At 42.7% G+C, this 22,554-nt stretch overlaps 1 protein-coding gene across 4 annotated transcripts; it reads left to right on the top strand.

Annotated features, from left to right (window-relative positions):
* Positions 1 to 1,041: 1,041 nt before the first annotated feature.
* On the top strand, positions 1,042 to 20,991 carry LOC121621735 (cAMP-specific 3',5'-cyclic phosphodiesterase 7B-like). 4 transcript variants are annotated; one of them, XM_041958325.1, is made up of 13 exons: positions 1,042 to 1,320; positions 3,717 to 3,777; positions 11,960 to 12,049; positions 13,334 to 13,497; positions 13,612 to 13,675; positions 13,823 to 13,918; positions 14,810 to 14,910; positions 15,693 to 15,824; positions 15,917 to 16,008; positions 16,570 to 16,714; positions 16,803 to 16,899; positions 17,478 to 17,558; positions 17,669 to 20,991. In XM_041958325.1, exons 1-13 carry the CDS (start codon positions 1,300 to 1,302, stop codon positions 17,878 to 17,880), a joined length of 1,356 nt encoding a protein of 451 aa, XP_041814259.1. In that variant the 5' UTR covers positions 1,042 to 1,299; the 3' UTR covers positions 17,881 to 20,991. The 4 variants fall into 4 exon arrangements, with proteins under 4 accessions (XP_041814259.1, XP_041814258.1, XP_041814256.1 ...); XM_041958324.1 differs by lacking the exon at positions 3,717 to 3,777; XM_041958322.1 differs by lacking the exons at positions 1,042 to 1,320; positions 3,717 to 3,777 and adding an exon at positions 7,471 to 8,194.
* The last annotated feature ends 1,563 nt before the right edge of the window (positions 20,992 to 22,554 follow it).

The raw sequence follows: 22,554 nt of genomic DNA, 5'->3' as shown, positions 1-22,554 counted from the left end.
CAAGCAGGACAGTGACATTAGGTTGATTTTGTTTTGAGCAGCATGACACACACTAATCTGATAGCATTAATCAGGGATTATACCGTACACTGAGGTTAAAAGTTCTCAGAAAAACAAAAAATATTAGATTTATTTTTATTTGTTTAATTTTTTTTTGTTCTGCTTCCAAAGTTTTGGACGATTTAACAGACTCTAGTCTGGCTAATGAAATTGGAAAAAAATACTGCTGTTGAATTAATAGAATTAGTTTTCAAAACGATTTTGTTTTTGCTTTGACTGCAGAGTCCAGTTAAATATGTTTATCTGTCCCCAGCATGGAATTAAGCAATTCAGATTTGTGAATCAGGGCCTCAGCCTCTTCATCAGGGTCTGGCTCTGTGACTAAAAAAATCCTGGGATATGTGTGGACATTTGACCATACTAACACCATTAGCAAGAAGCCTGTGTTTCTTTCTTTAGTTACATAATGATGACAAGTTTTATTTTAATAAACCTATCCAATCTGCCACTTGGCCTCCGTTGAAATGAATCCTGCTTGAAATTATTCATGTCGTTGGACCAAACCACTGCTGAACGCTCTCATTTTCAAGGCAGGGTTCAACAAATCTGTTGTGTGCAGTTACATAAAGTCGCATAAAATGGAAATTTGTACTCAAGTACAGTAGCCTCCTTAGTTACATTGCACCACTGTTACTAACTAATACATGCACAATGCACAGTGAGTCAGAGAAATGCTGGGTCAACAGGGGCCACAGCTCTTGCCCGGGCCCCCCCTGGTGGGTTGATCTGGCCCTGGTTCCATACCAGTAACGACCTTTCATTTGGGAAATACCCTTGTCAAGCTTTACCACGCACTCACTCATTCTTATAGTTAAATACTTCACATGTAAGCGCTATTTAATTGAAAGCCACCAACTCGGTGATTGTATCCGACGCTGATTGGTGCACTCCCCAAAGCGCCCCCCCTCCCTGTGCTGCTATCCCAGCCCCTCCCCTCTCCTCGCGCTGCGGCTCACTACCGTCATACAAACGGCACGCGCACAGGCGCGGCGGGCGGAAACTTCACCTCGCCTTTTAAAAAGCCGACGCCGTCCTTACAGCGCGAGTCAGCTCAGCTCCAGCGGCGGGAAGGCGATGAAATAGCTGCTGTTTTTGAAACAGGTGTCAGCCAGGACACGGTCACCTTTCGTCCTGCCGTATGCGGCTCACTCGTGCGCCTCCCGTGTGACATGAAAACACTCCGCACGCGCCTGATTCCGTCGCATTCACCTGCTGTCCACGAGCGGCCGCGATGGTTAAATGTCCTGTTTAACGGTCGAGGTACGTAGACTGTGACTTTCCAGCTGTGTCGGTCAGAAGGACGCACAGGCTTGTACACACGAAGTAGTTTTGGAATAGGCCTGTTAAAACCCAACGAAAAGCCAGTGTTACATTCATGTAATGTCCCTGTAAGGAGCTATGAAGTGTCTTTAGTGCTCAAAGAGAGTTTAAAATGACCGAATATTAGTCTACTTTGTGTATGCTACGTGCTATAGCGTATATATGTATGTGGTGGTATTGTCATAGGGGCTAAATGTTTTTGTTTTTAGGAAGTGAGTTTATAGTGACCTTGTATTTATATATATATATATATATATAGTAGGAACAGCTTTATGGTGCACTCTTCTTCATATACAGCCTCTTCTCTAAGCTAAGCTAAGTGATGGGCTACAGTAGGTCAGTGTGTTATTGCCATGTGTCAGTGTATTGACAGCTTTTAGCAGTCAGCCTGCAGCCTGGATACTGCAGACCACATGTAGACAAGGTGGCAGAGGTGAGGGAGCTATGATACATTATCTTGAAGGTTTGTTTATATGCTACAGTCTAAAAACAGCCGTGAATTTTTAAAAAGGTATCATGAACTATATGTGCAGGAAGTGAACAGTAATAGTTTGCAGGTAGTATGGCTGTCCTGTGTGAAACTAATTTCACCGTTTTATGTGTTTATATTTTTTCCTGGAAAGCTGAAATCAATCAATCAATCAATCCACTTATGCATTTCTTGTATTTTTGTGTTTTTTATAAATATTTTTACCCAAAACATGTGTCAAAGCAACAACGTACAGCAACATACTCCATATTCAGCAGAAGTTAGCATTACGGTCTGTTTGTTTCTGCTACACACACATACATTATAGTAGCAGTAGAATGTAGTTTTTAAAAAACTTTATGCGAATCTGTTTTTGGTGACGATACAGCAGACCTGTGAGGTGAGCAGACCTGTTCAGTGTAAGCAGTTTGACTCGAGAGCTGCCCTGTTGAGCTGAATAATGATGTGAGCATGGAGAGAGAGATCATGGAAAAATCATTTGACTGAGGGCGTCCTGTAAACATACCATAACCACGTGGGCTGGATGAGTGACGCCTATGGCTTGTCTCCATCCGCCCGTTTCCTGCCCGCCAGTAAACAGCAGTGGGCTAATTTAGATGTAAATCCACCTACTCAAGGAGCATTTCTATGACTGTCTTCCTCCACTGGGCCAATGCTCAACACTGTAATAGTTCCAGTGTATGTAGTGAGAGATAAGTTGAGGTACCTGCTTTCTGTCAAATGTGTGCATGTCTTTGTCGTGGCACTCTAGTGCACTCAGTCCACTCTCACTCTTGCACACACAGATGTTGAGCCATTATAACTATTATAGCCATTACTAGCTATTATAAATAGATGGCCTCAACTGGGAAATGTACCAAGCTGAGTCTGCCTCAAGTGCAGTGCAGGACTTTGGGTTGTAATTAGGCTGAGGCACTGACCTCAGATCAGGGCAGATTACCACACTGCTGCTGTACTTTAGTTTTAACTAATCAGAAAGAGATGGGAAAGCTATTGTTGGTTTTAATCTTAAAAACAGGGCAAAGCTTTGCAGGGCCTTGGAGTGAGATAACAGAAGTCTTGATCAGTCAGAACATTTTGACAGTTTTGACAAACAGTTCATTGTGTCAGTCATTTTTTAAGCTAAACTGCCAAACATTGGTTGTTTCTGCCTGCTGGAATGTGAGGATCTGCTGCTTTCCCTGACCCATTTTCCCTGATTTTTTTTTTTGACATTTTTTAGACTAAAAGATTAATTGATAATAAAAATAATCATTGGTTAGAGCTGTATTGTAATGTGACTGTGTGCAGTATTTCCTATAAAGTAAAAACAAAAACATGTGACTTGGACTTGACACAAACACACATTTGATAGAAAATGACAAAAAGCAGAAAAAGAAGACAGAAGACCCCTGACCATGAGGATCAGCCATGTGGAAGCATGTGATTAATGTCCAAATCGTTGCCAGTTTATGCCAGTATGCTGCCTGACCCACTTTGTCAGTGTTGTTGACGTGTCGCTACTGGAACGGCAGATGCCACTGTCGCAAAATGCACCTACCCTTTCTAAGAATAGTCTTCAGAGGATATAAAACAACGACTTCCACTGATGAACATGACACATCTGCATAAGTTAAGGCTTCAGGATTCACTTATTTGACTTTTATTCTCACAGTCATTTAATCAGAACAAGTAACCCACGGTATCCCAGAGGTCTCAGTTTGAGAAGAGGGTCACCGTGACTTTTCGCACAGTTTCTTTTTATCAGCAAGTTCCATTGATGCTCTTTGATAGCAGTGTGTATTTTGGGGTGTTGTAATATTAATCTCAGCCTCTCTTTCTCTCTCCTTCTTTATCTCGGCCTCAGAGGTGTGGAGCAGTCGCATTTAAAAGGTCGGAGCAGAATGCCATACAAGTTCGCATGCTGGGTAAGAGTGCTAACTGACCTGAATACCTCAGTGCAAAAGGTTGTTAATATATATAGTCAGCTGCAAATCGATAGTGCAAAATGTGTCCTAATATGCTTCAGGCTGTTGCTAACCTTTGGCCCAGTGTAAACTCTGTCAAACACAGAGGCATAGTTCTGCTATCTGTGTATACACTGTCCATTTGAATGGCTCAATACAGTAAGTTTCATAACTCTGGAAGAGGTCATGAGACCAAATTGTTCTAACAATGTTAAATGTTACTGCAGTCATGTTTTTAGGAGTAATGTCTGGACTGGAGATAGTAGCTGTTTATCGTAACAGCCTCAGGCCTTGAAGATTTAGACCTTGAAATGTAGCTGAAGCGATTTTTTTTTCCATGTTAATGTCAAAGTTGTTTAAAAGTTCCCTGAAGACGTGCTTCATGGCCTGCGAGTGTGAAACGAGCTGAAACATACTCTCTGATTAAAAAAGGTCCAGTAAGGCGGTGTGTAAATGAGCAGGGCAGAGCGAACGCACACACATGTTCACGTACTTGCACGTGCATAAACACAAACAGGCAGAAATGTAGACAGGCCATTTCATTCACTGGCTGACCCACATCTCTACAGCGACCTGCCAGAAAACGTGAGCAGTGGCATCATTAAAGAGAACGAAAAATAAGAGTTTGTCACTCACACAACACACACACAAAGAGTGGAATCTCAGTCACGCTGTAGATTGTGTGTGTGCGTGCGTGTGTGCATGACTTCTCTCGAGCGAGCAATCTTTTTCTAACAGTCCACTGGCTGACTCCCAAATGTACTCATCCGGACTCCCTCTGACCTTGTGACTCCCTGATATCTTCCTCTCATTCTTTGCCATTAGCACTGTTTCATTTCCATCAAGGTTTTTAAATGCAAATTTTGAAGTGTCGCTTTGGAAAAGGTTGATGGAAATAGCAAAATAAGAAAAAAAACTTTTGCGCTCGTTTGAGGTGGTTTTTGCCTTTTTTGAAAAAGAGTTAATGCACTTAATGGGAGATGGAAACACCTTTTCTGAATACGCTCCACCATAATAAACATTTAGGTCACATGACTGATCAGCTGTTTCTGCTCTGAAGGAAGAACAACAAGAAGAAGCCGTCTGCGTCTTCCCTGATATTCCCGTAACACGCGAACAAAGAGCCTCCCTCCATTTGTCTCTCGTAGATGGCCAAAGTGGCTGGTTTTGTTTCTTCTTCTTTTACTTTGACCTCTACTTCTTCTACTGTTTATCGCAGCCATGCGTAACGTTGTTCATACCGCCACCCTCTGATGAAACAACGCTTTATGTAGCCAAGTTTATTCACCCCAAACCAGTTGATTTTTAGTTTTAGTTTTTTTGTGATATTCTAAAAGTCTGCTTCACATTTGCGTGACAGCTGGACGGAAACACAGCTGTTGTTTCATACTTAATGTCACATGCCTTCTTTCCACACATTCACACAGTTGCAAGTCTCGGTTTGTTTGTTGCTATTATTCTTTTATTCAGTGTTTTCACATACAGTATGATTTCGTCCTGTTATGAAGTGGATTCCTCTGATTTTTATCTGTTTTTTGCGAGTGGCAGCATGAAGATGGATAGTTTCCCTGTCGCTGGTCTGATTGTAGGGTTGATTACAATTATGATTTGGCATCATGACTCAACAAACCAAGTTCACTATAGTCTGGGCCAGTTGGTGCTGACAGTCTGACTGAGATAAAAATCACACAGCCTGTGGTGTTCAGAGACTCCAGTCATTTTGCCTTGTGATCTCATTGCTGCCTCAAAAACATGTCGGATTTTTACGATGGGAGGAGGTGCATCAGATGTTAGATAGCAAGAGAGAAAAAGATGGAAACAAACAGAGATCAGAAAGTAAAGAAGTGCAGTGCACTTTGAGATTTATATTCAAATGTAAAGTGCTTTCTAAATAAAATCTATTATTATTGTTATTATTATTAAAGTGTGTCGCGAGTGAGAGCGATTGTATAATCCAGTTTCCATTCTTAAAATCTCATGAGTGAGGTGAGGCATGTAGTTGTTACAGTAATCTTTAAGCATGTTCACAGCTTAAAAGAAGAAATTGTGGAATCATCAAGTCTAAATAAATCAAGTTGTCGCTGTTTGATTATAGATTTATTTGCTGAGTACAAAATAAGAGACGTGCTTTGTTTCTCATGATATTACTTCCCCTAACAAGAAAATACAATATCTTATAGTATCAGCTGCTGATCACGGCTACAAATGAATTATAGCCATGGTGCATTTTATCACCCTGCTGCTCAGTGCGTATCACTGCACGCCTCTCGCAGTTTCTCACAGCCTGTTTCTTTTATCTTAGCGCTCTTTGTCTCATGATTCCTTGCAGTCGACATTCAAGGCTATGTGACTGTCTCCGGCCGTCTGTGCCTGTGTGTGTGCGTGTGTCAGTACTTTTGTCTGCATGTGACTGTTTCTCAAGGGAACATTTCCCTGGAAAAATGCACTGCGCCCTTCATGATTACAGGAATTTAAAGAGGAACACATAGGTTTCATGCTTATGTCACTAAACAGTATTTATGTCAATTAAAATCCGATTTTCAGCAGCCATGGGAAGGCTTTTAATTGTGTGTGTGACATGTAAGGACAACGGGAAGAGAGTGGTTTCAATCCCAAATGAATGTTCAGTTCATCTGATTTAAGACTGCCTCAGTGAAGGCCATTAAAATCATTTCAGTTTGTGAGACTCAGCCAAGACAAGTTGAACTGTTGGGAAGTGTGAATCCTGTTCATTGTCTCTCCGGATGCAGTTGATGCATCATGAATTCAACCGTTTGCCTGTTCTGCTTTCACAATTCTTTGAAAATCGTCCAAGGATTTGGTTGTTGCGTTTATACCCAGGGCCGGTTAGTCACCCGGACGGCAGGATTCAGGACAAATCAATCCAAACAAATCCACTGAAGTGTTTCTATGCTAGTGAAGCCGTAATGAAGGGTGACTCACAGCGTGTACCTCATTCTACCTTCGAGCAGAATAAGTTGATCATTCTGTTCCGTCGGAGTTTGCTCTTGTGACATTCTGTTTTGTGTTCAGCGTGCCTGGAAACAAAGGCGTTTGTGTAAAAGAGCATGCATGCTCGAAGGTTAGATAAACTATGCGCACAATTAGTACTGACACAATAATTGATTAGTTGTTGGATTTATTGGTTGTGTGACTCATTGAAAATGCCAAACAGGCTCCAGCCTCTCATGTGAGAGAACTTGCTGCTTTTCTCTGTTTTACATCTTTGTAATTTGAACCCCTTCATGTTTAGGACAAAACAAGTCATATGAGGGCATCAGGGACATTTGAATGGGCTCCTTTCACTATTTTCCATTATTTTCTAACCTTCTATTTCAAGTAATTAGTTGAATCATTGAACTCTGATGCTTTTAAATGCAAAGCTTGTACAGATAGTCTTAATGTTGGATGCAGATTATTCTAGTTGCTGAGCTGACCATGAGACAGAGGTTGTGTCCGTGAACCCAAAGGCCCGCAGACTTCCACACAAATCCTATTGGTCTGCCAGCGGCGTAGCATCATATAGGCAGAGTTAGAGAGAGAGTAGGCGAGCGGGGAGGGGAGGGGAGGGGAGGGGCTTTTAGACTCTACAAAACACAGGCGCGAGTGAGGCTGTGGAGGAGAGAGAGAATGCGGCAGGAGGGGAGAGCAGACCGTCAGTGGCCGACTGTGGGAGAGAGGGAGGGAGACGGATTCTGGCTTCTTTTCTCCGACTTCTGCCTCCTCCCTTTCCTCGCGTTTCTTTTGCCTTTTTTCTCGCTCCGCACCCATTTCTCTCTGTCCCTCTGTCCTACCTGGTACTGATCCTGTCTCTCCCTGCAGTCTTTATTCCTCTGTCCTACATCCACAGTCGCTACTGTCTGTCCTCCTCTTCCTCACCGATGGCTACCTGACAGTGAGCTTCTCCCTCCGCCGTCTCTCTTTTCCTCTCCCACTCTCTTTTTCAACACCACCCTTCTTTGCCTCCCCTGAGTTTCACCCCCATCTTTACTTTGATCTTTCCTCTCCGTGCACCTGTCCGCCATCCATCTGTTTTCTTTTGTTTCGAGCATGCCAGTGCTGGAGGGGCTTTGGGGCCCAGATCTCAGGATGCGGGACTCCGGTCTAGGTGTTGGGGTCGAGGTCGGGGTCTGTCCAGATGAGGCTCCCCGCTCACCGGTCTGGGGGCCTCTCAGGATGCCCCCGGTGACATGCGGGGGTCTCTCACTGGCCCTGGAGCTACCCACCCTCATACGGCAGCTCAGGGCAGCCTGGAGGGCTCGCAGGGGAGGCCCCCTGGGGCCGGAGAGGAGTCAGGCGAGCGCTTGGGGGGAAGCAGAGAAAGAAGAGTTAGAGGAAGTGAAGCATGGCATACAGGCCAGGAGCACGCATCTGGAAGGTAACTTAAGCATAACACATGTTACAAGTACAGCAAAGCTTATGGGATCAGATTCCTGATAAATGTTTCATGTGTAATGTGTGTTTTTCTTTTACTGCGTGCTTCACATTCATGGTAGGAAACAGTGACCTGAAACACTGCATTGGATTTTTTTAGGCATGTTCCGTCACAATGTGTAACGATTTGTGTCTTTGTTTATTTGACTCTTTAAAATAGCGTTAGTCTTGTTTGTTGTTGTTTTTTGCCGCTCACAGATCATAAATAAGGGTTTCTGGCCTTGTTTTTGTGTGGTTTTGTTTTGCATTTGCCCGTTCGACCATGTCTGGGTATCATCTACATCTAACATCTACATTTTCGTGTGTGTTTGTGTGGGACAGATTATCACTGACAAGCATGCCTCTGCCGTGTGTTTACACGTGCATGTAAGTGTTGAGGGTTTAGACGAGGTTCATCGCAGTTCAGACACCCAGGCGGAGTAGACGGTGAAATGAGGGATTTGAGCTGTAAAGTCCAAGAGTCTCCATTAAATAAAGCTGTGTTACCATCTGCTGAGCTGCAGCTGCACTAATGACACCGACGTGACGCCAGCAGTCAAGCCCGTGTCCGTCTGGAGTGTAACACCGATGACACAAAGCAACAGCGCTGACAGTTTGATGTGAATTTCTTCACTAGAGGAGAGATGATTTGACATTAAACCAATGATCAGATCTGATGATCTAATCTTACACTTTCTGCCTCATGCATTGATATTTTGTTGTTAATGTCAGATTGACATTAGGGGTGAAGCTGGCTAACGGTGATCTCATTGCCATTTAGAGGAATGAGTACAATGCAGTGACGACATGACTTTGATATGAGCATACAAACAGGATAAGGGTTTTATCAGTAATCAGTCAATAAAAAACATTGAATGTAGTGCGTAAATCTTCAAGTGTGCTTTTGAAGAGTTACAATGAAGTGATGATTCACAACACGGGGAATTACCTGCGTACAAACATTGACTCATAAGGTGGAAAATGGACCAGTGTGCGCTCTTCACTGCCTGTGACTTTCCCTTTACATCGTGATGACCTCATTCATTTGATGACTCCCTACAGCATGTGAAAGGCTATCTGACCGGTGTTTGATTTCACTACAAATGAAATGTGTCAACACACCATGAAATCTTGTCAGCGGTGATCTTGAGTCATCCTAGCATTAAATGTAGGAAAAGTGCTGAAAAAGACCAGTCTTTATAGGTGAATTTTAGCAGAAACAGTAGCTGAGTTCATTAACTGGTTTTCTTATTCTCCTGTGATGTAAAACAGAACGTCTTGGCTGAATTTGGCCTGCTGGTTGGACAAAACAATACATCTGAATATGTGTGCATGGGCTGTGGGACATTTTTAACTACTTTCTGACATTTCTATAGACTAAACAACTGATCAATTTATTGAGTGTGCAAGTATATAAAAGGAAGGATATAAGGCAGCATTTCCTGTACGGGGGGTACTTTTTACATTTTTCTGCCTGTTTTGTGTTTAGATCAGTAAGACACATCTTTGGAGTATCCCTTCACACATCCAAAACATTGATTTTCAGATACTTTATGTTAACAGCGAGCTAACATATACGTTAGCTTGTTGTGATCTGACCTGTCCTCTACACACCTTACTGCTGTCACTGTCAAATTGCACGGAAAATCAAAGGTGTCAGCACTGCCAGTCAATAAACTGTATCTGGAGATTCCAGCTGTGTGGACACACTGTATGCATCTGTGTTTCCATGCGAAGAAGCGACAGGAAACACCATCTGCCGCTGTGTGTTTAAAACTGTTTGTATTCGAGTGTTGGCGCTGCATATGGCAGCTCAGTTTGTGTGTAGTTGTGTGTGTTTCGTGCCGTAAACACCCACAGATTCAAGCGAAGCCAAGTGAACATAGTCGTATCAGTGCGAGATCGAGAGAGAGTGTGTGTTGTTATGGAATCAGGGATTTAACCTCATTTGCAAGTGTGTTCGTGTGTACATGTGCAGCGAGTGTTTGACGAGACACGTGTGCATTGTCGCATCTTTAAACGCCCTTTCCAACTGATTCACGTTTTCATCCTAAATGACCCAGTTCTGCGCCGCGCAGAGACAGTGACCTATTTACCACAGAGACAGTTAAAGGAAGAGAAAGAGGAGGGGGGGTGAGACGAAAGGATGGATCAGATGGGGAGAGGGGGCGGTGTAGTTGTTGAACAGGAAGGAATAAAGGATGATGGGAAGGTTGAGGGGGTAGCAAGGGAGAGAGAGAAGAGGAGACAGAAATAGGGGAGGAATGAAGGATGGAGTGACACATAAAATAGAAGTATGGAGATAGCTGGAGTGCAGGAAGAGGGTGGTGTGTGTTTGTCTGTGGTGGTTTTTCCAGATGATGTATTTCCTCCTCTCTTTGCCCACCAGCATGCCAGATAAAAAAGCAAAGAGGCTTTCCCCCCTTCCTCTCCTTTGCTTGCTTAAACTAGGCCAGCAGGACTCTTCTGCCTCACTTTAACAGGCTGAGTCACTTCCCTCAAGCAGTTTATATTTGTTTTTTGGACTATGTGATGCATAAATAGGGAATGATGCCACTCTTCCACCCTATGTTTTATGTATAGCTGCCTAGCCCGTGCAGCACATGCACACGTTAACTAAAACGCCTGCACATTCTGCCCCTTTGGCAGCCCACACTTGCAAGGCATAATCTGGCAACCTGACCGAGTTACCACAGCGACTCCAAGCCCATTAACAGGTATTTTAGCTGCTCTCAAAAAGAGAACTCACAGAGTTGCTGCGAATTTGCAACCTCAAGAACATAATATGCTCCAGTTCCTCACATCTGATCTGTAAATTATTCAGTATTCCCATAGTTTTTAGTTTATTCAAGTGTGAATTACATGTGCGTGCATGTGTGTGCTGTGACTTAGGACCTCGCTCTGTTGTGTCTTGTCGTCTGGCCTCAGGGTGTGTGCGAACTGTGCATTTTTGAACAGAAGCGGCATTCAAAGATCCATTGTGCTGCTGTGTTCCCTCTGATAGGTGTTCACACAGCAAGGATTAAAACCCAAAAGATGACTTCTGGATCTGCAGACATGAAATTCACACAGTAGACAAAAACACTTGGTACCTGTTTAGGAGAATATGTTTGGTCCTTATGACCAACCCCATACCAACTGCTTCAACCAATCAGCATCAGTGTGCAACCACAGTCAAACCAACTAATTACCAAATAGTAAGTGCATGAACAGAAGGTACAGTCCAATGCAGCACCAGTGAGATAAACACTGTGCATATTGTAAAGTGTTCAGACAGGCAACAGCTGCACCGCAGCATGAAATCCATTCTCCCTGGGCAAACTCTGACCAGATGCACGATGTCATGATCATTCAGCGATGTCAAAGATCCTCTTGTTTCATAGAGGCCGACTTAAGAACAACTCTAAATCTGATGTCATGAGGCTGATCGTGTTGAACACTGCTGCTGGGACTTGTACAGCCCTCGGGAACGCTTTGCTCTGTTGTCCTTTCATCACCCCTCTGGCTGCTCGACTCATCGTTCAGCCATCAACCTTTAGATTGCCGTCTTCCTCTATTTCCCCCGCTGCAGTCTAAACCCTCCTCTCCCTCCTTCCTCCTGGAAAGTTTGATTCACGGTTCTTGGGGGCAACAGAACATCAGTAATAACTGTAAATATTCCTATTTCTTCATCAATCTTCCTCTTTTTTTCCATCCTCTCCTTTTCCTCTTTCTGTCTCTGTCTGTGCAGCTGATGGCAGGCTGAACACTGGTCATGCTGGTGTGTTGCTGGTTGAGAGACGAGGCTCCTACCCGCTGATTGACCTGCGAATCCTCAAAAGTTAGTATGCTGACTTGTTTATATACAAAACAGTATGCATCAGTTCTCCATGTCAGCAGTTCTTAGTCTGCTGACACTCATCTATTTGCTTTCAGGGAAAGTAACTATTACATCAACAGAAGCTGTGTAATTCTTCATGAATCCCATTCAAACTTTGAGAGTTTGAGAGAGGCATTGTTCTGTTGTTTAGCCAACTGTTGCTGACAAAATAACAGAAACGGCTGTCAGAATAAAGCAACACAGCTCAACATCACCATAAACTGCAGCCTCCTATATGAAGTTGAATCAACAACTCATTAAAACAGTTTCAACAAAAAACGAAGATTACAACCTTCATGAGCGCTGATTTATTTCAGGACTGTTTTATTAAACTGCCTTAGTTTTTAATAAACTGGCAACTGGGTGTAAATAGATAAATATCCGTTGCCTCAGCTGTAATGCTGTTTCAAGTTTCACCATTTTAACATAAAGCAAGGCTGCAAGGTGTAAAGGTGTTACTTTGAGTAGTTCTTAACATAAATTAGGAGACAGAACTTGATATTATTTGCCTTTATTTGAATCATAATCACGACAAAATAGAAGGAGAAAGCTTATATGATAACCAGTCTTACCCACATGTATAATATTTATTGATCATTTTGTCGATGTGGCTTATAATGCACCGTCTCGAAACCCATCAGGTGTCGTCTGATGACAACAACCAATATTTCAGGGCATCCAGTGTAGCCAGCAGATATCTGGTTAATAAATATCCATATCCAATATTCATTGATTACAGTCTGATAAGCAGCTTGAGACATGAGACTGGAGTTTGAGTTGAGAGATGACTCATCTTAATAAACAGATATCTGTAAATGAATGTAGATACATTTGAAAAAGATAATAAACAACTGAATCATCATCAGATGATAGCTGACGAGTTCTGAGATTTCATTTCAGCTAATTCCTCTTCCTCCTCTTCACACGTACTGTTTACCTGCATGCAACCAAAGCCCGCCCACACGTAATTGGATTGCTTCAGTTAATATGTGATGTACAACCCTGAGTAACTGTGCATTAAATTCAGGATAAGTGTGTTTTCCAAAAGTGAGACAAACATCTGCCTACTTACCTGATGGAGAAAGAACTTGCACTGAATTGCTCCCTGGGACAGAGCCACATACAGTTCAGGAAGCCTAAAAACTGTTTTTCAGATGCTTTTCTGTGACTGCTGCACTACTTTGTCACATGTAGATATCATTTGTCAGGACTGCTGAAGCACATCTTTTGACTTTGTAATTTCAGCCAGTGCCCAGCAGGGGGAGGTAGAGTCAGGCACCAGGAGAAAGGTGAAGCGTCTGCTGAGCTTTCAGAGATACTGCCACGCCTCCAGGCTGCTCAGGGGGTTGGTGCCCCACACCCCCGGGTCGCTGCACCTCCTGGACGACGATTACCTGGGACAGGCTGCGGTAAGAACACTCTCACCCCCGACAACCATGCAGAGGTAGAGGTCTGTGTCTCCAGCTGTCTGTATTGTCTGTGTATCAGCTGTCAATCATGGATCACTTTGTCTTTTGTTACAGCACATGCTATCAAAAGTAGGCACCTGGAACTTTGACATTTTCCTCTTCGATCGTCTTACAAATGGTAAGACGGCTTTAATTTAGCAGACAAAAAAGTTTTTGTTTCTCACCATCACAGTACAGTTACTGCACACATTGCATACTGTAAAATGTGATTCTCATTTAGTTGACTTACTGCACTAAAAACGTTTTTTCTCAAATGAATTTGTAGGTAACAGCCTGGTGACTCTGATGTGCCATCTCTTCAATGTCTATGGTCTCATTCACCACTTCCAGCTGGACATGGTCAAACTGCACAGGTTTCTCGGTAAGCTGCAAGGAAGAGTATTTATAAAGCACATGTCATACACTGGGTCAGTTCAGAGTGCTTTATAAAAATACAGTAAATGTAAAAGATATTTGATACAAAAGATACAAGTAAACAAGTATATGTAGTGTAAATAAGGTGAAAGAGAACAATTAAAGAACACACCAAACACTCCCTCAGTTAAAATGAAAGCTATTTGAAAGCTCAGCTGAGAAGACAGGCTTTTACTGGGTAGACAGTGTAAAATAGGAAAATTTTTAGCTTTGACTTAACAGTGGCCAGAGTCACATGTTTAATATCATCTGGGAGATTGTTCCACATCTGTGTTGCAACTTAACAAACCAATCAAGCAGAATTGGTAAACTGAATACAGAGATTGATGTTCATTGCCTTCAAATGATCATTATTTATTGTACAGTTACTGGTGTATTTACACGTAGTATTTTCCCCCAGTTGTCACCACTACATAGAAAGCATTGCTCTGTAAAGACTTTTTGGTGGAGCAGCATGAAATTGATGATTAAATGATCAAAGAATCCGAACTTGACCGCAGTCATGCTGACTGTCGAGGCTCCTTACATGCTTGCTAATAAGCTATTTGAAGAGATGGGTCTCTGAGATTGGCAGCATTGTGTTAACAACATACTTTAGATAGACTAACTAAACAGAACTAACTTGATTGCATCAGTTTTGGACAAATTTGGGCAGAGGTGTTCATAATGCTAACCAGTCGTGAACTCCAGCTTGATTCTATTCAATAAATCGACCAACCATCTCCTCTGCAGGGAAAAGCCGACAATCCTTTCTCCTGTGCATGATGACATGTGACTCAGTGTGTGGGGAACACTCAGACGGTTTCATTGGCTCTAACTTTGTTTCCTATCTTGCCAGGCATGGTGCAGGAGGACTACCACTCCCAGAATCCCTATCACAATGCTGTTCATGCTGCAGATGTCACTCAAGCCATGTACTGCTACCTGAAGGAGCCCAAGGTAATGAATAATACTGTATTCACACACACACACACACACACACACACACACACACACACAATCTGTCTCTGTCCCTCCCAAACCCTACATGGCTCCACTAGGCCTGAGTTTCTCCTAGGCATATCCTATTAGCGTCGCCTCCTGAGGGATAATTCCTGCTTACTTAGACTCGACAACACATCCATCCGAGGCCCACAGAAATTCCTGAAGCCCCCTGCCCACGTTATGTGTCTCTGCATCTTTTCCCTTCATACAGTAATTGCATTTGTGTCCCCTGTTGCTCTGTAAAGCACTTTGTGATGCACCTGTTTCATTAAAAGCACTTAAGCAAATTGAATTCAACTCAGCACACATGCTGATGTGTTCTGGGTAACACTTAATATATAAGATGTCAAGGCCGCTGCTTCTCCGATCTATATGCTGTTTTGTCCTTTGCTGACCAACAAGCATTCATCTTCACTTGTGACACACACCTAGGTTTGTTATGAATTAAATTAGTGTTTTCAACTGTTACACTGTTTTGTAGTTAATTGCTCTATTTATTTTGTTTTCTGTATTTACAGAATTATCCACAATATGTCCGTCTTCTTCTATATTTAAATCACAGAAGGAAAAAACACAAAAATCCAGTTGTATAATTTAAATAGAATGGTGAAAGCTGAGGATATTAAAGTCCTTCTCTGGTGATCGCAGGACATCTTAGCAAGCAAGTTTCATGTGAAATAAGTGTCCCTTCTACATAAGGACCAACCATTTCCCTGTGAACCACTGGTGTGTTGCAGCTGGTGGAGCAGCTGAGTCCTCTGGATGTCTTCCTTGGTCTGATGGCGGCAGCCGCCCACGATGTGGACCATCCCGGAGTCAACCAGCCCTTCCTCATCAAGACCAGACACCACCTGGCGTCCCTCTACCAGGTACACACGGGTGTATTGGCATGTGTCGGTGTGTGTGTTACTATGTGCTGCAGGTTTAGTGTCACTGGTTGACGTCATCTCGTCCTGTACAGAACACGTCTGTGCTGGAGAGCCACCACTGGAGATCCACTGTGGGCATGCTGCGAGAGTCTGGACTGCTGTCCCATCTGCCCGCTGACATGTCGTAAGAACACGCACATACACACACACACACACACTCCAGAGCCTGACAGACACTGGATTCCTCTTCATCTCTTGATAAATTTATAACGCTTTAGTTGCAATACAGCCATACTGTTATGACTAGGACAGTAATAGATACAGAAAAGCACCAGAAAGCATGGACCTGTAACTTTGATGGCTCCATAACGCTAGCCCTCCCCTCCCCCATAGGTCCTTCGCTAAATTCCACTATACATGGAGCATATTTCCTAAATGTACATTGCAAAGTAAATAAAATTCTGGATATGTCTTGCTCATCCTAGCAAAGGAGAGTTCCATAGATTAAATCTCCATTAAAGAGTGATTATATTGATGAATAGAAAGAGTCTGACATCTTTTTAACAGCATTGCAGGTATTCTAGATTTCTCCATGTAGCACATAGCTGTAAAAAGGAGTACAGTGGACCGAGCACAGCCTGTGATAACTTACTGATAAATAATTTGCAAGGAGAATCAAAAATAAGTGCAGACATGAGTTGTTTTGTTGTTTCGGCTCAGTGGTGCCCCCCCCTCTACTCTGCAGGCAGGACATCGAACAGCAGCTAGGCTCTCTCATCCTGGCTACAGATATTAGCAGGCAGAATGAGTTCCTGCTGACCTTCAGAGAACATCTGGACAACCAGGACCTGGACCTCCAGCTGGCTTCACACAGGCACTTTATACTGCAGGTATACTCACACCTGTCAGTACAGTATATGCGAGCATTTTTCTCCAACAGTCTAACTAATGTGTGAATCTCTTTCTCTTTGCCGTCAGATCGCTCTGAAGTGTGCAGACGTCTGTAATCCATGTCGGGTTTGGGAGCTGAGCAGACAGTGGAGTGAGAGGGTGTGTGAGGAGTTCTACAGGCAGGGTGAGTCAGAGTTATTAAGACCATATTTCCCACAAACCTCCTTGCTTCATGCGAAAAGATGAATTTTTGAAAACAAAATCTCGCTCACCTAAGGTTTTTTTTTTGCCTTTTTTGATAAAGAGTTAATGCGCTTAATGGGAGATGGAAATGCATTTTCCAAAAACGTCTCCTCATTGCTCAACACAGATCAAATCATTGTTTGTGGTTTGACTGGCACTCTAAATTGCATTGTCTTCATGCACTCTCTTCTTCTGCAGTGATATAATGGTTTTCTGAATGGAGAACTGGTGCCACCTACTGCTTGTCTCGATGAATCAACGCATTTGCATTAATTCTCATTCTCAGATTTTTGCAAAATTCGTTTAGAAATTGAGATCAATTTGGATTAAAACCCAGCTAGTGAATAGCTTAAAAATTATTGTGCTCCCTAGCATTGATTTTTTTGGCATTCATCAAAGTTAAGATATTACTCTAAAGATTTCCTTATGGTCTCTATCAATATAATGATAATAGTTTGTTAAGCTTCTCTTTTACTCATGTGGATACTGTAATCTGAATTTTGCCTGTCAACCTGACAGGTGACCTGGAGAGAAAGTTCGACTTGGAGATTAGTCCTCTGTGTAACCAGCAGGCTGACTCTGTGCCAGCCATTCAGACAGGTGAGTGCTCACCTGCATATAACCAGAACATACTGTGCCTCGCTCACCCCTATCTGAAGATGCTCCTCAGCTGACTGGGAGTTGAGTCGCCTTTGTTGTGTCTTTCTCAGGGTTCATCTCCTACATTGTGGAGCCTCTGTTCGAGGAGTGGCACCGCTTCACCGAGCCCAGCCCGCTCAGCCAGACCATGATGGGTCACCTGCACAAGAACAAGGCCCGCTGGAGCCGCCTACGATACGCACAGACCCCTTCAGAGGCCGAGGAGTTCCAGCCTGAAGGAGGAGGAGGAGGAGGAGGAGGAGAGGGGGCAGACATCCCTTAATCTTCCTCTTGTTTCTTGAGGTGTTTCATCTTCCTTTGTGAACGGAGGAGGAGGAGTGTTTATCCACCTCGCGTCGTCCTCCAGCATGTTTTCTCCCGCTGCAGGCTCTGAAGGTGGGCGCACTGGATGGGAGGCTTGGAATCATGAGAAATGGCTCCCTCTGCTGGAGCCGAGGACTAAAGAAGATGGAGAAAAATTCGTAGTTTGGCAGATGGATGGATGGATCTAAGTAAAAAAAAGCCAACATAACAATGTCACGCCTTCCTCTTTACCCCTGTGATATCTGCTTCAAAGTGTCTACGAAGGCTGATGATAGAAGAGGGATTGATGAAGATGTATTTGACCATTGCTGCTAGAACAATAATGACATTAAAAAGCCAAAATTATATACAGCAGGACTGTGCTGGAAAAGATCAAATATATGAAAGAAAGAGGAATATATGAATATATCCACTATATTATGCTTTTTAAACTTTCAGACAATACCTACTGTATTAAGCTCTTTTCACTTTGTCTCTTTTTGTACAGCTTGCACTTCTGTCGGATGCTCTTTCATACAAGTGTCTCACTAGTCTACTTTTCACTGAAGTGGGTTCTTAACTCGAGCACTAACTTGTTATGTCAAGGTACTGTAAACTGTACCGTGTTATTCTGCGTGTAACCCGCAGGACTGACTGAACTGACGCAGAGTGGCTTCAGATGGACTCAGCGACGGGGAGAACACAATTGAGAGCCATTTTTTTTAAAGTGTTCATGTAATGTTACAAACAGTATAATGTGATTTTACGGTGATGTCCAACCTCAGCACTTCACATGCCAAAATGTCAGCAAAGTTTTAACCTTACTGGGTATGGATTTTGGGAAATATAGCTCTGACACTGGTGTTACCTTTGTAAAAACTTAATGGGTGCAATTGTTTATCCGATGACCTCACTTTACAAGCTCATTTACAACAAAGCCTTAACAGCAACTTGGTCTGTCTGTGAAACACATTTTGTACTGGCGTTTTATCATTTTCTGGACAAGCTTTCTTACAACAATGGTTTCTGCCTGTTTTTCTTCAGCCATACCAGCATACTGGAAAACACACACTCACAGTACTGTAGCAGCTCATTTCCTGTTTCATCTTTCACCCAGTACGGTCAGATTGGGTCTTACACCCAATCAGCATTGCCAAGGTGCCAATGTACTGTTCTGACACATCAACTCACAGCTCTGTGGCCTCTCTAAGGTGTTGCTATTACTCTACACCTGCTGCAGGCACTGGGTGCACTGTAACTTATGTCATGAACAGACTTGGGCCAATTAGTAATTGCAAATACCTCTAATTCTAATATCTAATTCATTATATTGCACAGTCAGTGTCATGGCAATGAAGATGTCTATTACAGAAGAGTAAAATACCATCATCAAATTAAATAGAACTTATCTCATTCATCTATAGAATTCAAATCATTTATATCTATAATCTCAACAGTGAAACTGATCCACATCGAGCAAACATAACCTAAAACCAAGCATAAAAAGTATTTGTAAATACTTCTTGGTCTGTTTTGAAGTTGCTCTGCTCTAAATCTGTATAGTTAGAGTTGTCACACGTCTGGAACGGTGCTAACAGAGGCCCAGGCTCCACGTCTTCCCTGAGCTGTAGAGGAATAACCTGAGCTTTATGATTCTAACAACCCAGCCAACACACAGTATATTCTACATGTAATGTGCTTTTTATAATATTTACAAGTCATGTTCATAGAATATGTAAAATATATATAAATATATGATAATGAATTTCTTGGACACTTTTTAAAAAGTAAAGCCTCGTCTATGCGGTGCAGTGCAATAAGGTTAAGAAAATGGACTTGTTCATATCTATGGATAGCTCTGGTAATAAATAAGCGAAGTATTCATATGTCTTTACTGGCACTCCATTGGCTTTGCTGAAACCACCGCTGTATGTAAGCCTTGTGAAGTGCACACTGTTCTGTGGAAGTCACACATTGCTGCTGTAGTGCAGCCGAGTCGAGACAGGAGGCCTCAGGCTGCCTTTCAATACCTCTCAGAATCAGCACTGAAACAAGGCCACTGAGCCATACCGGTTTCACTATTAAATACAAATATTTTTAACCTCTCTATGCCAGAATGATTATTACACATAATTATTGTCTTATTAGAAGGATGTTAGTCTCATAAAATTAGTGAACTTTGTGAATTCATTCAGGCCCAGCTCGTAGCAGATATACAGCACAGTAGTTTCTATCATAAAACCAGACACAAAGAGTGGACAGAATTTTAACAGAAATACCAACATGTATGTAAACTATAAAAGTTCTTTGTCCTTATGCACAGAGGTGGAGGTCTGTTTCCACTTATTGCCCCCTTAAAGGGTCATGCATGTTCAAAGGTAACCACTGTGTAACTAATGGTGCATTTCACCCCAGATGTAACAGCGCTGTAGTATAATTTAAGTCAGATTCTGAACACGCCACAGTGGAGAAAATGTTTGTCATCGTTCTGGAGCTTCTCATCATGATCTTAATGATCCCAGCTGTTGTGCAAGTTTTACATGTTCTCATTTCCATTTTCTCTAAATACTTCATGTCCATATTGGCTCAAAGCTGCTGTTCAAAGCTAAGAATTAGTTAAGAAATTTAGTCCATTTAGTAGCTCTTTTTGGAGCCTTGAATCATATCGCATACTCTTCATCAGCAGGAGGAGTTTGCCCAGTTGTCATTTAATTGTAGGTGTTCTGTTCTCTCTGCGTACAGACTTTTACTGAAGGCAGGAGAGAGGCTAGCTACCTTAGAGACTGATGTCTTTGGAGGAAAAAGTAACCTTCTTAGTAATTATCATTAACACTTCCAATGAAGCCTACGATAGCCAAATTTGATTCTTGTACTCTCTATATTAATAATCCCAACTAACTGTGCACCTGAGAGAATAGACATGTTTGCACTATGGTCTATACAGTGATCCAAACAAGACTTACACTGAATCTTAATCTCTGTATTTTGGTGTTTGGGTGGGTCATGTGACTTCTTGACTGTATATTTCTGTTCTGACAACCAGCCTCTGAGCACTGTGAACAATACAATAAATGTTTTTTTTATTTTAACATTCAGTGCATTGGATTCCTTGTGTATTTGTGTATGTTAAGTAAAAGCAGACACATGGGGGCCAACAACGCAGAGAAAATGTCTGAGCACTAGAGGGCAGTAAAAGCATTTCAGTAGTAGAAGAGCTGCAATGGACAACACAATCAGTCCTCATGGTAGGGGGCTCATTATGGGTGTCTCTCCCTGCTGCTTTGTTTACTGTATAAATACAGACGTCAACCTGTGAATCAGCGAGATGAGTTCTGTGATGGAAGCATAGCTGGGGGCTATGAGCTCATATGTAAACAAAAAAACTTCAAGAGAGAAGACAGACAGGTTGAACTCAAACAGCGTAAAGCTACACTCAGTAGTTTGCAGGACAAACAGTGGAGACCATAAAGCTAAATGAGTCACATTGTTTAATCATGAAACTGTTTTACAGCGAGGTAAGTATTCTGTCACTCATTTAAAAGCTGGTTTTAACAGACCGCATAAGTCGCACCAAGCAGAATTTGATAAAGACTGAAAGCAGACTAAAGGGAGGGGAAAGTAAAGTGAAAAACAGCCAGACAGCGGCAAATAAATGATAAGAGGATCAATGGGGATCAGTATTCAAAAGAGAAGAATAAAGAAATTAGTGTAAATACAGAGTTGAAAAGAGGGAAAGCACATAGAGCGAGAGATACTGACAGCGGAGCGAGCAGAGAAATGATACAGACACAGCCTGTGCTTCCCTCATTTGCATATCTCTGATTTGCAATGCAAAAAGTGCCTTGCGGATTGCGACAGAGTCCACTTGTGATTGGTCACCTGCTAAATCACACTGTGCTGAACTGGTTGACTGTTCTAAACTTTATCTTTTTGGCCTGTTTGGATTGTCAGAGCTCAACTCTTTCCAGCACTTAGGGACTTTTCTGGGTGCTGCTGCGGGCAGTCGAGAGCACGCACACTCTGAGCGAGGCGGATAGTCACTGTGTGTTTTTGACGACCTGAATCTGTTCATCAGAGCGCGACATGTGACATCCATTCATGCTGATCACTCTGTCCTACCGTCTTTCTGTCTCCCACACACACACACACAGTTCACCTCAGTCAGTCAGTACTCATCCAGCATGTGTCACTGTAAATATTGACACTGCAAACAGAGCCCCCTCTTTTCCCCTTAAATGTCATCCAACCACTCCCTCTGTAAAAACATGGACCCCAGCAGCCCATTGTCCTGATAACATCTCCCTCCAAAACGCACACTTGGAAAAGGCACTTTCTTTTGGGCCTTTTTCACCAAAGCGGCGTGAGAGTAACAGGGGTCTCGCATATGTGAATACGAAGGCTGCGTTATGTGGAATACACCTTTAATGCTTTTCACCTTGGTTAAAGAAAAAGGAGATACTCACATCTGAGCTGCAAGTGTCAAGTGAACTATGGAGGTGACGCCTCCCTGGCCTCACTGCTGCGACGTGAAGATTTACAGCCGTGTGCGTGGAAAGTGAAAAATGAAACTGGTGGTGCTCGCATGGCGTGTCTGTCTGTCTGGCCGCTGTGCTGAAAGGGTTAATCTCCTGTTGTTAGTCAGTATCCTGCTCCA

Source organism: Chelmon rostratus, chromosome 18, assembly GCF_017976325.1.
Source record: "Chelmon rostratus isolate fCheRos1 chromosome 18, fCheRos1.pri, whole genome shotgun sequence".
In the NCBI taxonomy this organism is placed as follows: Eukaryota; Metazoa; Chordata; class Actinopteri; order Chaetodontiformes; family Chaetodontidae; genus Chelmon; species Chelmon rostratus.
Note: the sequence above shows the minus strand (reverse complement) of the source record. Positions and strands in the feature narration are given on the sequence as shown.